Here is a 14,117-nt window from a genome sequence, read left to right as displayed (position 1 = left end):
ATGTCTAGGGATGTCACTAATGAATAGTTTAATTGATCATTTAGCTGATATGATTATTTGGTTAATTAACGGTTATTAAAGCAAGTTACAACACATTGCATTAATGGTGTAGCCTCGGCGATACACGCTGAGTTTGAAGTCGATTGGTCATGTGGTTATCGAGATAACCACACAACAGATACACACAGACGGATACATAAGGACAGATACAGACGCACACACGATCAATCAGAGATTTGCATAATTTATAGAAGAATAATCTAAAATCTAAAATGTCAATGACCTGATCTAAGAAATGTAAAATAATGTAATCAATGAATTAACTTTGCCCCATCAATCCTACAGGCTTTGTTTCCCTGTGGGACATTTCCTGATCCTATATCGGTGGTTCTCAAAGTGGGGTCCGGGGACCCCCAGGGGGCCTTGGGAGGGTACCAGGGGGTCCCCAGCAAAAAGTAGTTAATATAGCGTCACAATCATTTTAACCACTTTATCCATATTTTATACTTTGGCTATTCAAAAATAGCAGATATACAAGCTCATAGCTATGAGCTTGTAGATCTGCTATTTTTTTTAAATCTTGAACATTTGTGCAAATCTTTGAATATATATTTCAAATATTTGCTTCTGGGGGTCCCTGGAACAAAATATTTTGAGATGGGGTTCTGCGGCCAAATACATATCATTTTGGGGGTCCTTGACATGAAAAGGTTTGAGAACCTATATCAAAAGTAGTCATGTCAGTGTGTGACTGTGTGTGTGTGTCTCTGCCTCTCTCTCTGTGCAGTACTCTCCCTATAAGAAAGGCAGTAAACTAAGTAAGGCACGCAGGGCCAGGGAGCTGGGTCTGGAGGATGCTACCCTATTGCTGCTGAACGAACCACACACACTGGACCTGCGTGCTTGGGTTAAACTAGATACTGAAGGTAAGACATGCAAACTTATACAAACAGTGGACACGTGCACAGTAGAATCCTCAGTGATGGTTGCTTGGGTGGCCCAGGGGTAACATTCCTGTCCACTACCTCGGAGACTATGGTTTTGAAGCCTCTGTGGTGCCACAGGCTTGCCGGGCATCTATATGAGTACAATTGGCCATGTTCAAGGACGACTGGACGGACGGGGTGGGCAATCTTTGTTTGCGTTTACTTAACATAAATAGCTATACTTGAAGGTTGATTCTGTCATTTGCACATGGTTGCCTTTTGCAGTGCACATTATTCTTTGCCTTGTAAATGATGTTACTGTCTTGTGTCTTGTGGCATCTTAATCAAAACCAATTCCTGTATGTTCTAATCTAGATACTTGCAATAAAGTGCAAGTGAGTGAGTTTGAGTACACATGTGCACTGTGATTAAATATATGCATCTGTTTATTTGATTGCCAGAAGATGGCAGCAACAGTCCACACACAGCAATGCTAATAGTTTCATACCGTGTGTGTGTGTGTGTGTGTGTGTGTGTGTGTGTGTGTGTGTGTGTGTGTGTGTGTGTGTGTGTGTGTGTGTGTGTGTGTGTGTGTGTGTGTGTGTGTGTGTGTGTGTGTGTGTGTGTGTGTGTGTGTGTGTGTGTGTGTGTCTGTGTCAGGTCTGTCATCCGTGGAGGAGGTGTCCACAGGTGTGGAGCAGATTCTGGCTGACATGATAGCCAAGGACCCAGAGACCCTCACCTACGTGCGGACATTGTAAGCACTCACACACATTACTTAATTTCCCCTCTTTTCTTGTCAACTTATGTTTTATTTTAAATGTCATTTAGAAATTTGATTAGGAAATGAATAGCTGTTGTGCACTGCCTGCCTCTATCACCCTCTGTCATTTATGTACAGTACATCGTACTTGCCTTACCTGATACCTGTCTAGTTTTGCATATGCCTTCCTTTACTCTCTCTCTCTCTCTCTCCACCTCCCTCCCTCTCTCTCTCAGGTGTGAGAACAGTTATGTGACCATGCAGACGTCCGTGTCCAGATCAGCAGTGAAGGAGCAGAGTCAGAAACAGGCTCAGGGCCAGGCAGGGCCGGCTGGACGGCATAATAAGAACACGGCAACCACAGACTTTGACAAGTTCCACCTGTACCATGACTTCACGATCAGCATCCAGCGCATTCAGCCTCATCAGGTAGCACGGCCAGCCCTATTCCTTACTGAACCGTTCTGTCTGTCTGTGTTATGTACCGTCTTAAAGTTTGTATTGTTATTATTAATATTTAAAATCGATGATTCGACGGACAAACTTTGTCTGTCCATAAAAAGTTTTGAGTGTGCTGACATCTCACCAATACCCAGAACCTCACCGATGTACTGTATGTGCGTGTCCACTTTCCCTCATTTGTTTAGGCTTTGTAAATCCAATAAATTGAAATAAATATATAGAATGGACATTTCCATTCATAAAAATGCTGTGCTTCCTTGTCAAACACAGCATTTGTTATATGAAAATATACATTGGATATATGGTACTCAAACTTGTATAAGTGTCATTGGGTTCCCTGGAAAAGTAGGTTGCTGTGAACACGGAAGTAGGGTGCTTATAACCCATCTATACTTTAATATCTATGCTGAAAACCGAAGCTCCCTCAGCGCTTCACAATGAAATAGATGAAGCAGCATATTCACAGGCCACGTCGTCTATCGAGCCACATCATATGAGCTTTTTGTTTTATGAGCCCAGGCTCAAAAAGACAGACGCACGCACGCACGCACAAGCACACACACAGACAGACAGACAGACAGACAGACAGACAGACAGACAGACAGACAGACAGACAGACAGACAGACAGACAGACAGACAGACAGACAGACAGACAGACAGACAGACAGACAGACAGACAGACAGACAGACAGACCTCCAAAGTTCTACAGCTGTTTTCTTTAGACTTCAGACTTTGGGTTGACTGGGTTCCAAATGGCCTATTTTGCTCTTACCCCAGTCAAATGTTCTGTCTTTTTTTTGTGAGTTCAGGTTTTCTTTGCTTATATACATTACAGTATGATAGTAGAGAGACAGGAAATTGAGGGCAGAAAGAGGGGCAAAGACATGCAGCACTGGTCTCCAGCTGGAATTGCACCGGGAACATTGCAATTGCACTGGAGACATTGCAATTAAAGTATGTCAGTAACACACTATCCAGTCACCTACTGGGCCCAGCACTCTCTGCAAAATGTTCTAACATGCAGGAGCAATAATTTGCAAATAGTTTCATTTTTTTTAAATGTATATTGTAATGCGCTTTCTCTCACTCCCTCTCTGGCACACAAACACACCTCACAGCATGCCGCTTCTCTCTCTCTCTCTCTCTCTCTCTCTCTCTCTCTCTCTCTCTCTCTCTCTCTCTCTCTCTCTCTCTCTCTCTCTCTCTCTCTCTCTCTCTCTCTCTCTCTCTCTCTCTCTCTCCCCTCCTTTCTCTCCCTCCCTCCTCCCTCCTCTCTCCCTGCAGTGACTGGTGCTTTACTCAGAGTTCATGTGTCACCACTGCTCCCATCAGCAGCTGGCTGCCTCTCTGCTGCCACCACCACTGTGCACACCCACACTCTGACAGCCCTGCCACTGTGCCCCACAGACACACAGACACACACATGCACACCCTCCAATTCCCTCTTTTAACATATGTGACATGTCCCCTGTCGACATGCCATTGGATTAGGAGGTTTTGATTGACAGGTGCCCTCCTGCCTTGACAGCTACCGCTGCCAGGCCTCAATGTGGCGGGCCCTCAGAGGGAGTGAGAGAAAGAAAGAAAGAAAGAGAGAGAACACTGATGAGTGATGCAGGGGTACCTCTTGGTCCATCTCTCTCTCTCTCTCTCTCTCTCTCTCTCTCTCTCTCTCTCTCTCTCTCTCTCTCTCTTGTGAACCTTTAGCCCCCTCCCTGCCTGTCCTCTCTCCACCTCTCTCCACTCCTCCTTCCTCCACTGACTCCTTCTCCCCCTCCTCTCCTCCTTTCTGCTGCACTGCGTGTGTGAGGCTGTTAATTCGATGACGCGCCCGTTGTCATGCAGCATTAATCGAGCGCCGTCCGTTTTGCCCCAGCTTAGCTGCGGGACTGCGGCTAAAACAAACCTTTTCCAAGCTCAACTTGAGTTGTCAGGCGAGCGGGTGGGGTGGCAGGTGGGGGATGTGTTTTGACAGGAGGCATGTGTGTGTGTGAGCATACACTCGCTCCTGCTCGTTTAAATGCTTTTTCTTTTTTATCAAGGGCCCCCGCACACCCTAGTCGACGGTTTGTTAAAGGCTATATGGATGGAGGGATAAGAAAGGGTGTTAGAGCGGGGGTGAATGAATGAACAGCTAAACTCTGCGGCAGCAGATGTTAAAAGCTGTGGCCTTTGGTGCCAAGCGTCAGTTTGCCCAGTGCCTTGTGGACTGTCAGGCATTTGAAGAAGAAGCACATGTTGAATTGCTTTGGTTGGCAAAGTGTGATATAGGACTTTATACAGTACAATGCCACGTGATACAATAAAACAATGTTTGTTTAGCACATAGATTTCTTTCATAGGAAGGTAGAAGTGAGAATTCATTGGATGATTTAGATATTCAGTGGTCAGTGACAGCTTATTTAAAAATGCATTATTTGAAAATATTTTTGTTTTCCTAGTATAGCGTGGAAATGTAGGCTACACAACACTTCAAACATACAGTAGAAATCATAAGAATCCTGAGACATTTAAGTGAAATGACGTTTGACTTAAAAAAAATGTTTTTCCATACTGTGCAGTCATTTTGCTCAGAAAATCCTATATATATGTCTGTCTATCCATCTATACGTATGTACAGCATGTACTGTTTATATATATACATTGGCACATGTAGTGGAGATGTCAGGCGCAGACATGATTCCATCACATTTGATTTGAGGCCCAGGGCCAGTTGTTAGCAGGGTACAGGTTTACCTCGTAGCTATACAGGGCCGGTGTGCTGCTGGAGCACGACACGACAATGTGGATTTGTTTGACTCCACAGAGGGAGGTTTATTAATGTGATTTGCGTGATCAAAGTGCTGCAGTTGGAGGCAAGCCCTGAGCGGAGGCAGGATAAATGGAACTGTTTCATCAATTAAACACTCCTTTTGATGAGCAGGTGGGGAAACACAAGTACAATCACTGCTGTTTTTATGGTTACATTTTAATGTAAACATAAGGTTCATGTAAGGTGTAATGTAAGGTTCAATTTTTTTTCATTTGTAAACTCACCTTTTGCTCACAGATTCCGATTTTGTCATGCAAAAAAGACAGCAAAATTGCTGTCTGGAGAGTGTCTGTGACGTTAAATACTGAATGACCCATAAATACACCTCGGACTCTTTTACTGTGTGCAATTATGTTTCATAAATAAATACAATAATGCAGATAACCCTATGATTACTACACATATACATATCATTTCTGGTTATGCATACTGGTTTATTTTTCAGTCAGTTACCTGTATGTATACAAACAGCTATGGGCAGCTGCCTGAATTTTACAAGTTGTTTTACAGCACTAATTAGCTCTAATATGAGAAGAATGTCTTATGTATTATTAAACAATGCTATTCTTTTCAATATTCAATTTCCCCCCCCCCCCCCCCCCAGAATGAAAACTGTTCTATTCTCACAGAATATGTATGACTGACAACTGACCAAGTCAGTCCTATCTCAGTTTGGAGATAAGACTTTTAAGTTATCTCAGTACGAGGTGCTTTTCTTTAAAACAAGCAGATCAGGTTTATTATTTCTGCATACGGCCGTTGGGGTATCTCTGCCCCCATGTTGTGCGTGTTTGTTTTTAAAGAGCGATGGGAGAGACCGGGAGGAGAGGGAGAGAGAGAGAGAAATAAAATGATCTCGCTTTCTTTGAGTGCCACAAGTGTTTTCGTAGAGAGGGGTTTATCGTGGCGGACCTTAATCCCTTGCAGCGAGCGCTTCTCATCGATATTTAGAAAGTCAATATTGACCTGGACTCACTCTGAGCGAAGAATAACACTCAGTAAATGTAGCTTACATTCCTCATGTTTTTTCAATTATCCCAACTGTTTATAAAGAGCGTAATATATTTAATATTTCTCTTCTATTTTCTTACGGCTCCTCTTGTTAATAACGGCAAGCCTTAAATTTGATCACCATTTCATCACTCTGTCTAAATTAAATGATCTGATATGCAGCTGACACCGTTTGGCTGCCAAATACCAGTGAAATGTCCATATCAGTGCGTCTTTATCTATGAGCTTAATTTAATAAATGAAACCGGAGTGTACTATTTCTTGGCTTTGCATAAACAAGTCTTGTCGGCTGTACACTTGTCATCAACACGAGAGCCTGGATTGAGTATTCAAAAGGTCACAGTGACTAATATAGAAATATTGCAGTCCTTCACATACTGGGTCTAGCACTTTGCCATTCTACAATGCTTAGGAGACCACTGTCTGCTGGCTACTGAGAGAGGTTTGATTGTCAAAGTAGATGGAAATGGCACAACCTCTCTCTCTCTCTGAAACTTTCATATCTCCAATTAGTTTCACTGTTTGTTGTAAATGTTACTAATTGATATCTAACATTTTGCAAAAAAATATACTGTGAAGCAGTGTGAACCGAGGACCAAGCATAACATATTTTATGTTGAATGCCAAAAATAAAACTTTTGTTAGTGGTAAAAAGCAACACACATGCAAATTGACATGTACTTATATCCATGAGGAATCGTCCTGCCAACAAAATGCTATAATTGTGCTGGGATCAACAGTATACTGTATTTTCCAAAGTGCTCATAAAAAGAAAAAGAAAACTAATGTTCTCAGCTAATGTACCCATTTGCTTTGAAAAGAACAAACATGTCTCTGATGCACATTGTCTGCCATGGTTCTTGGTGATATGTTTAAGTACGAGATGAGATAAGTTACATTGGAGAGGAGAGGTGTGTAGGTGGAGGTAGTGGTGTGATCGTCACCCAATGCAATCCATCATGTTAGATTACAAAAGCACACAAATACAAAAACTGTATTAAGAATAGCTTTATACATTTTAATACATTGACGCCTCAAAAATGTCTTGATCTAACGATATTCTATTTTTATCAATGTTTTATGGCATTCCTCCATCATACATCTTGTCTGTATTTTCTGTGAGCTTGTGAGATGCATTGAAGTTTGGCTAGATTAAGTTCTTAAGTGATTCTCCGCTGCTTTGAATCCATGTGCTGCCGTTACATCTCTCTGACGTGTACCACTTCCGTTCAAGTCAAATTACACATTGGGCAGACCAGAATGATGCATTGCTTAAGTGCTCTAGCACATGTGCTAATTTTAAGCACCTGTGTGCTTGTGTGTCTAATGTCTATATCTTCCATGCCTGCACGTGCATGCCTGATATGTCAGATGGATAGATGTGTCAATGACAGGATCTCTTTAAAGAAAGCGAGAGAGAGGGAAAGAGACGGACAGAGGGAGGCCTGCTGCCCTCACTTGGGGGCAGATGGCGGGACGCTGGGCTGGAAGGACAGACAGACTTGTCTGCTCTCGTCAGGCTTTGGCCAGGGCTAAACCACCTGTCACTCCTGTGACCCATCTAAGCGTACACACACACACACACACACACACACACACACACACACACACACACACACACACACACACGCACCCTTCTACCTCCCTCCCTCTCGGTCCCTCTTCCTTTCAGATCATCCTCTGTCCCTCAACACTGGCCCAAGCGGGCAGAAAGTGAGAGACATACAGACACACTTGGCATTGATTTTACACAGTATGCCGTGAAGGACAGTGGCTGGCCACAAAGGAACACAAAATGAAAAGCTGTTGGTTAAGGCAAACACATTGCTGAGTATTTTTGCTTGGTGATGGGTATAGCTTTGCCTGCAGCAGGGATGAGGTTTGGCAACCCACCAATAGAGGGTTTAAATTACAGCGGGATTTAAGAAAGCAAAACATATATTGAATGTGTTGCGCTGGGTTGCGCAGTCATGTTAGCAGAAAGGACCATCTGTGCTGCCTGGGAATGTGTGACATAGAGCCAACAGAAGTGGGTAATTCTGCTTGTAGATGGGGATGGGGGTTAATGAATGGGACAAAATCATTATGGATGAAATGGCACGTTTAACCACGTTAACCCTGGCGTCCATAATTTAGGCATGTCATTGTTTTTCAACAATATTTCAACATAAAAATATCAAAATGATGTAATCGCAGAAGTATAAAATAGGGCGTAAGTGGTTAAGAGTTTTTTCCTGGTTGTTTATAAAATTGCCTCATCTACATTCTATCAAAGTGTTTCCCGTGCCCCTCGGCCTCTAAACTTCTTGTAAATACAAAATGAAGTTCTTTCATTGACTGTCCTTGAGTGTGACTTTCAGTGTCACAATAGACCTGCGGTTTGAAGAGTTGAACTGTCTCTTCTTTTTAACATTCTAGAAAAGCCACAGTCTGTTTGACAGATTACCTCATATGAAGATGTTAAAAAAAAAAGCTCTTAAGATATTTTGCTGGACAAAGTGCAAAAACTATTTCCAATCCTCAAGGACATTGAAATCAGTGACAACTGGACAGGTCATTGGCATGACCGCTACAAGGGGCTCCGCGAGGCCCCAAAATGTGTAGATAATGACTGACAAACAACCCATTTCTGCAGTAACTTTTTGAACATCTATTATTATTATGAGTGAAAACCCATTTTTGCTCTAGGGGATATGATACATAAAGATACTGCTCAGTGCTCAGACACTACTGCTAGAATTTGTCCCCTGAAAAATTGATGTTAATGGAAAGGAAAACATGAAACGGCTTCACTACTTACAGTATACAAAGAACAGAAAAGGCTTGCACACTGACACAGACGTTAAAGCTCTTTGGATGCAAAAATATATTGGTAAGCTTTGAGTCTAGAGCGCAAACCTTCCTACTTTATCTACTTGCAGTATAACCATAACCACTTAAGCCCTATTTTCAATAATGGCTGGTCTACAAGCTTACAATGCTTAATGTCTCAATTTAATCTAAATTCTAAAATCTAAATTATGACATGCCCAAAATAGGGATGCCAGACTGAAAGTGGCTAGTGATTAATGAGCACCAAACTAACTGCTTGCAGGTTAGTTCCATCAGCCATTCCTGTATAAATATTAGGCTACGTTGTGCATTCACATCCATTCAACAACCTACATCCCTTATCCATATCCTACTGCGTTCTACCTCTCCACCATACATAAAAGAATTGTTCATTATTTTTCTCCACTTTTCCTGTAGGCCTTCTCCATACATTACATTCAGCAAATGGAAATTCACTCCTTTCATTTGACAGAAATCTTTTCCTCCTCCCTCCAACGGTACGGGAGTAAAAGAGACTTCAGCTCCTTTTGATGAAGATCATAGGAGAAATCTCCTCTCCATCAAATGTGGCCGCCCGAGGCGGGGACATGCCGAGAGAAGAGAAATCAAAATTTCAGCTGAAATTCTGAGCTGCATTAATGCTTACCCCTGCGATGCCATTAGCCTTGCTTTCATTGAGTGAATAGGGTGTGTGTGTTGTACACGCATATGGTTGCAGCGCATTGATGCTGGTAGTTGATGAGTGGTAGTGGTTGTGGCATGATGTGTATGTGCGTGCTGGGGAGGGGCAGGCCTTGCGGTGGCGGTGGCACGGTGGTGGCATTTGTCAGCTCTGTTCTTCCGCTTGGGCTCCAGATTGACGTCTTGTTTCTTGACCCTGTTCTGTGGCGGGCTAAAGGTTCCCCACTGAAAAGGTCAGACACTTAGTACTGTTTTTCTGAACAGCAAGCAGCAGCTCCTCTAAGGGGGACAGGCGCATCACAACAGCAGGCCTGGCCACGGGATATAGGCCTCGGCAAAATTACTTAAGTGTGTGTGTAGAGATGGGATTCTGTGTTTGTCTGTGGAGGCAGTTGTGCGTACAGTGTTTGAATGGAGATATATGTATGTACAGTATGTACTAGTATGTACACAGTATGAAGCTGTTCAGAATCAGATGCAGTGTACTGTATAGTGTTAAAAAGTTACAATGACGGTAATATGATATAGGCTGGTCAGCAAACACTGAATCATGGGTTATTTGATGACACCAACATAATCACTATGAAAGATATGCAGCTTAACGTAATACTTGTGCAGAAAGAGTTTATGCATTTACAGGAGTGGGGGTAAGTGTATATTGCATTAACCACTTTCAACCTGCTGGCAGCCCTATTTTGGGCACGTCATAGGCAAAACCTTTAAAACAAATTCACAAATGTAAAAAGGAAGTGAAAAGAATAGCTTGTAGATCAGCTATCTTCGCTATTCATTTGTGTGACGAAGTACAGATGAGTAAATAGGACTTGTGTGTGTGTGTGTGTGTGTGTGTGTGTGTGTGTGTGTGTGTGTGTGTGTGTGTGTGTGTGTGTGTGTGTGTGTGTGTGTGTGTGTGTGTGTGTGTGTGCAGACCCTGGCTATTAACCGAGGTGAGAGTCTAAAGATCCTGACAGTCAAGGTGAACATTCCAGACAGGGTGAGGACTGACTTCATCAGGTGGTGCATCAGCAACAGGTCAGAGACACACACACACACACACACACACACACACACACACACACACACACACACACACACACACACACACACACACACACACACACACTATTGTATGTTCATCTGATTAGAGGTAGAAACGGAATCATATACAATCACAAAGGTTGAATAATCTGTTGAATGTGTGTTGTTCGATCGTTAGTAGTGCAATCTATTTCCATGGAATTTGCTGTGCACCTTCATGCTCCCTGGATAATTAACTGTACTGAATGTGGTGACTCAATGCCATAGTTACAACGTGACATAACAGCTGTGGTTTCATAAATCATATCACTGGTCCTTTTGTGGCAGTGTGGTTATACAAATGCTATAGTTTTTATTCTATTCTATTGTAGGTGGAGAACAAAGACCTTTGCCAGAGAGGAACAGAATAAAATGATTGAAAATGCAGTGGAGGACTCTTACAAAAGACTGATTCTACCTCTACTCACCAGGAGCTACAGGTGTGTGTGTGTGTGTGTGTGTGTGTGTGTGTGTGTGTGTGTGTGTGTGTGTGTGTGTGTGTGTGTGTGTGTGTGTGTGTGTGTGTGTGTGTGTGTGTGTGTGTGTGTGCTGGTTTACATATAATTGCTGTTTAGTGAATTATTAGTTTGCACACATAATGCACACACCTCGGAGCACAGGTCTCTGCCAGGTCAGGTTGGTTATTGTGGGCCAGCAATGTTGATGGAATATGAAGAATCGGACAGATCAATCTTGATCACATGACTATAGAGATAACATGCACCGTTTTGTGTGAAGTTTGGACAAAATCTGTAGGAGTAATATCAAGAAATGTGTTTTGTAAAAATCTGCATCCTGGTGGAGCTATAATAGGGCAATGTCAAAAGAGTAGCATTTGTTCCTCAACGTAGTGCGAATGTGCGTGCAAAGTTTTACCGCGATCGGACGCTGCGTTCATGATTTGAGGCATTTTGTTCAAAACGGGCCACTCCTGCAAACTTTAGATGTCAATCTTAGCCAATCAGGATGGAATAAGAAAAATCAAACAAATCCGTCTTGATCACATGACTATAGAGATCATTTGTACCGATTTGGATAAAATCTGAAGGAGCAATATCAGAGATACTGTGTACCGATTTGCGTGATGTTTTTATTACATCTGTAGGAGTACTTTCAAAAACTGTGTTTTGCAAAGATCGGCCTCCTGGTGGCCCATGTGAAAAATTCAGGGCAGAGGTTCTGCTCTGGCATCCAGGGAGTGTGTGCACAGTTTCGCTGCAATCGGGCCAACAGTGCCGGGGATTAGCTGTTCACAGACAGACACACGGACGGACGGACGGACGGACGGATGGACGGGCAGGGTGCAAAACATAGGCTTGGTCATGCCTTTTGGCCTGGCGGAGACAATGAAAACACCAAAACTGTTAATGAAACGATAAAAAACAAAACAAAGCATGTGTGAATGTCACCTTCAATTACAGTCTGTAAATATTAATTTTCTCTCTCTCTCTCTCTCTCTCTCTCTCTCTCTCTCTCTCTCTTTCTCTTTCTCTTTCTCTTTCTCTCTCTCTCTCTCTCTCTCTCTCTCTCTCCCCTCCCTCCCAGGTCTAAGCTGACGGCAGCAGCAGAGAAGGAGTCCATAGCGATGTTTGTGAGGAATCTCCGTCAGAGGTTACTGGTGTGTCCAGTGCGTGGCTGTGTCATCATGGGGGTGGACCCGGGCTTCAGACATGGCTGCAAGCTGGCCATACTCTCCCCCACTAGTGAGGACACACACACACACACACACACACACACACACACACACACACACACACACACACACACACACACACACACACACACACACACACACACACACACACACACACACACACACTATTATTTGATACTTACACTTGAAGCTGTGTGCTCACCAGAACCCGATCCAGTGATCACATCACACCAGTCCTCCATGACCTTCACTGTATCCCAGTCAAACAAAGAATAGATTTCAAGATACTGATCACTACCTACAAGGCCCTCAACAACCAGGCTCCTTGCTACCTCTCTGACCTCCTCCAACGCCACGCCCCCTCCCACTCCCTCAGGTCTGGTGATGCCAACCTCCTGGACATCCCCAAGACAAAGAAACATACCTGGGGTGACAGGGCTTTCTCAGTTGCCGCCCCCTCCCTATGGAACCCACTCCCAGCTCACATCAAAGCTGCCCCCATCCTCGCCACGTTATAACCACACTCAAAACCCACCTTTTCAGACTCGCATTCCCTACCTAATTCAAATCCCCCATTATTGTTTTGCTTAGTTTTATACCCTTTTTTTACTAGTTTTTTTCCCTTCTAATTAAGTTGTTTTTATTTGTTTTGTTTTCTGAAGCAACTTTGAGTATTTAGATAAGTGCTATATACATTTTATGTATTATTATGTAGTATGCACATCCATATTCCAGGCAACATTGAGTGGGGAGGGTAGACACTCTTAGCTTGAATGTGAAATTCACTATTGGAATTGATTACATATTAGTCAGATCCTGCGCTACAGGAGGGGGGGCATCAGTGATTCAGGAGTGGAATCTTGGAATCAATGCATTCTCACACCCAGTTTTTATATATGATGATGAGTTGGGCAACAACTGACTAAGTGTCAGATGTTTGACGTGACGCATGTCGCATGTTGACGTGGTCGGCAGACGCGGACATCGCATCGCTCGGCACATACACTCGCTTGGCCAGTGCCTCGCTCAGACATGGCCCCCCCCACGGGAGTCAAGACCGCTTCTGATGGTGCGCCTGCCTTGTTTTAAATGTTTTTTACCACCACGTTAGTTGGATCTTAGTAAACAAAGGTTCCTGGTTTGATCCATGGCTCCTCATGCCTTCGTGTTGAAGGGTTTTTGGGCAAGACACTGAACTGTTCCCGATGATCAGGTTGGTGCCTTGCATGGTTTCCTCTGTCAGCGGTGTGTGTGAATGTATGTGTGTGTGTGTGTGTGTGTGTGTGTGTGTGTGTGTGTGTGTGTGTGAATGGGTGGATGTAATGCACATTGAAAAACGCTTAGGAGAAAGGCGCTATATAAATGCACCATTTACCATTTACTACACTACTAATGATACCAACACATTTCAGTAGTGCAATATGTATCATTTAGTTGCGATAAGCCTGAAATTTAAGTGTATAGGTACAGTATACAGTATGTGCTGTGTGCATTCATGCATGCCCATATATGTGTGTGTGTGTGTGTGTGTGTGTGTGTGTGTGTGTGTGTGTGTGTGTGTGTGTGTGTGTGTGTGTGTGTGTGTGTGTGTGTGTGTGTGTGTGTGTGTGTGTGTGTGTGTGTGTGTGTGTGTGTGTGTGTGTGTGTGTGTGTGTATACATACTGAATCGCCAAAGGCTGTAGAGACAGGATGCCAGTTGACACGGCCTCAGCGGGTGGCCTCTGCGTGTGTGTGCATGTGTGTGTTGTGTGTGTGTGCATGCTCTCAGTGGGTGTGGTTACCCACAGCGTAGGGGTTGGTCCCTCCCTCTGGGCAGCTGATTGTCTGGCCCCCCCGTGTACACACACCATACCAGGCCCAGCTTGTCGGTAACAGGTCTGATGGTGCCCGGTCACA

The 14,117-nt window shown here is 43.5% G+C and overlaps 2 protein-coding genes across 2 annotated transcripts in view; one reads left to right on the top strand and one right to left on the bottom strand.

The window, feature by feature from the left end:
• The window catches only part of LOC311059179 (uncharacterized protein), a 431,271-nt gene that overhangs the window by 101,168 nt on the left and 315,986 nt on the right, over positions 1-14,117 (bottom strand). The gene's annotated exons all lie outside the window — the stretch shown is intronic.
• Positions 1-14,117, top strand: part of srbd1 (S1 RNA binding domain 1) — a 91,791-nt gene that overhangs the window by 10,238 nt on the left and 67,436 nt on the right. The window contains exons 7-12 of the mRNA XM_084076588.1: positions 788-926; positions 1,587-1,683; positions 1,926-2,118; positions 10,418-10,521; positions 10,899-11,006; positions 12,112-12,269. Of these exons, the coding sequence (XP_083932714.1) occupies positions 788-926; positions 1,587-1,683; positions 1,926-2,118; positions 10,418-10,521; positions 10,899-11,006; positions 12,112-12,269 (799 nt within the window). The remainder of the gene's footprint in view (positions 1-787; positions 927-1,586; positions 1,684-1,925; positions 2,119-10,417; positions 10,522-10,898; positions 11,007-12,111; positions 12,270-14,117) is intronic.

Source organism: Gymnoscopelus microlampas, assembly GCF_963454915.1.
Source record: "Gymnoscopelus microlampas genome assembly, chromosome: 13".
NCBI classification, from domain to species: domain Eukaryota; kingdom Metazoa; phylum Chordata; class Actinopteri; order Myctophiformes; family Myctophidae; genus Gymnoscopelus; species Gymnoscopelus microlampas.
This window is presented reverse-complemented; position numbering and strand designations above follow the sequence as displayed.